General features: G+C 36.1%; 1 protein-coding gene across 2 annotated transcripts in view; it reads right to left on the bottom strand.

The window, feature by feature from the left end:
- Nucleotides 1-1273, bottom strand: part of dohh (deoxyhypusine hydroxylase/monooxygenase) — an 11122-nt gene extending 9849 nt beyond the window's left edge. The window contains exon 1 of one of the 2 annotated variants that reach the window (XM_015026692.1): nt 1168-1273. In XM_015026692.1, coding sequence (XP_014882178.1) covers nt 1168-1242 — 75 coding nt within the window. In that variant the 5' untranslated portion in view covers nt 1243-1273. The remainder of the gene's footprint in view (nt 1-1167) is intronic. The other variant, XM_015026691.1, reaches the window with a different exon arrangement.
- Between the last annotated feature and the right edge of the window lie 901 nt (nt 1274-2174).

Genomic DNA, 2174 nt, shown 5'->3' with positions numbered 1-2174 from the left:
ATTGGTCCACGGACCGGTACCGGTTAACGGACCGGGGGTTGGGGACCACTGCCTTAGAGTGTGTGGCCAAAAATTCAGGAAGATTTGATGACGAGGCTTAGGAAGCTGTTTAAACAAAGGTTAAAGGATCGCTATATATCTATTGTCCACTCCTCTTTACTGTTAACACTGAGCTAGTTTGAAAACATAACTGCCCCTGTAGTTATTACATGAGTTCTACATTCATGAAAAGGAGGGGGTACCTTCACTACGACAGGTCAGAATGTAAAAGATACTTAACAAGACTTAATCAGAGATAAACACGTCATTGATAATTTGCTCACACGAGAAACATACATTGTGTTGGAAATATTTGTTTAATTATGCTAGTTTTAATTATGTTTACCTGCATGGTCTATGGCGTGCAAACAGCAACACGTCATTACGGGCTGTTTGAGACCACCTCTAAACTGTACGTTAGACTCATCAGACAGTAAAGAACTCGCCTTGACATAAAAGTAATTGAGTTAACAGGGGCGGAATTGTCTTAACTGCCGCACACAGTGGTCTCCGAAGGCGCGTCTTCGTATGTTTGTATTTTTCTAAGGTAATTAATTTCTTCTTTGTGGCTTTGGTTTCTGATGATTATGTTGAGCTGTTAGTGTGATTTTATACAATTGATTGTTTGAATAAATTCTGGTTGACTGTGAAGTTGAACAATGATTGTTGTCTTTGTGGTTTCACTTTTACACACAACATTAACGGACCTGGAGAGACGAGATAACAACGAGCAACAGGTAGAACATATCTCGTTTCTCAACGATACTTAAATTTATTTAACACAGTTTTGAGAAAATTCACTTTTACCCATTACAGTTTATGACCTGCAGGGGGTGTGCGCGAGCAAGAACAAGCTAAAATAACGTCGTTGGAAAGATTTAAATGCTTCATAAAGATTTATCTCATCATCACTAGTTTGTTGAACAATTTCATAACACAGCCCAAGCCAACACGTAATTCTATAGTTTGTTCAAAATTCAACTGACAGACAGCCTGAACTAGAGCCACGTGTCCACTAACACCGACCAATTCTCTGTTCTCACAATCACAGAACCACACACAGAAAGTCCCGGACAACCACTGACCTTCTGAACAAAGAAGCAGAACATTTGACATAAACATACCAACCTCTGAAACTGAGTCCAGAAGCCGAAATATAGCTGAGGCTTCTTGTTCTCTGACGCGTTTTGCAAATCTGAACATGAAGGAAATACCGCCACCAAGTGGTACGGAGGATGAATCTGTTTTTCAAGAGTTCCTCTTCTTCTTCTTGTCGGTTTTATGGCGGTTGGCAAGAAACTTTTAGTAGCATTACCGCCACTTACTGGTATGGAGTGTGGTTCGTGATGGTTTACATATTTATCCTCATCTATACATACATATTCTACCCTAATTCTATCTAACATACACTCACACATTCACACATAAAACATACATACTTATGCACAACTTTGTCTATCATGCCTTCATTCACAAACACTTACTATAATTAAATTCTATGAAATAATTTAGTTTTCTTAAGAAATCGAATAATTATTTGCATATGTTTACTCCCTAAATTCTTCCTCAATATATCTAATAAATTAATCTTCTCCTTAATCCTTTCACACTCTCTCTTCATATATCTTCTCTCTATTTCGTATTTATGGCATTCTAATATAACGTGTTCTATAGTTTCATATTTATCACAATAATCACATTTGCCAGTTTTATGTTTTTGAATTTTGAAAAGTGTATAATTAAGTCCTGTATGTCCAAATCTTAATCTTGTTATCACTCTTTCCTCCTTTCTATTTCTTCTTTCTCCTACATTCTTCTGAATTTTATAAAACCATCTTCCTGTTTTATCTTTTTTGCCAAACTTTCATCAGTTTCTCTTTAACAATACTCTTTCCTTCAGCTTTACTTATTTTAACTGTAAAACTAATAGGATTTTGAATTGCCCTCTTTGCCATTTTATCTGCCCTCTCGTTTCCTTCTACCCCAATATGTGCTGGAACCCACACAAATACAACTATCAAACCCATGTTTTGTATTCTGAATAATGTATGAAATATTTCTAATAAAATGTCCATCCTACTATCTGTTTGATTATTTTTTAAACTTAATAATGCAGAGCTTGAATCTGAACATAT

This window comes from Poecilia latipinna, unplaced genomic scaffold (assembly GCF_001443285.1).
Source record: "Poecilia latipinna isolate Pla-1442-1.1 unplaced genomic scaffold, P_latipinna-1.0 Scaffold5228, whole genome shotgun sequence".
Taxonomy (NCBI): Eukaryota; Metazoa; Chordata; class Actinopteri; order Cyprinodontiformes; family Poeciliidae; genus Poecilia; species Poecilia latipinna.
This window is presented reverse-complemented; position numbering and strand designations above follow the sequence as displayed.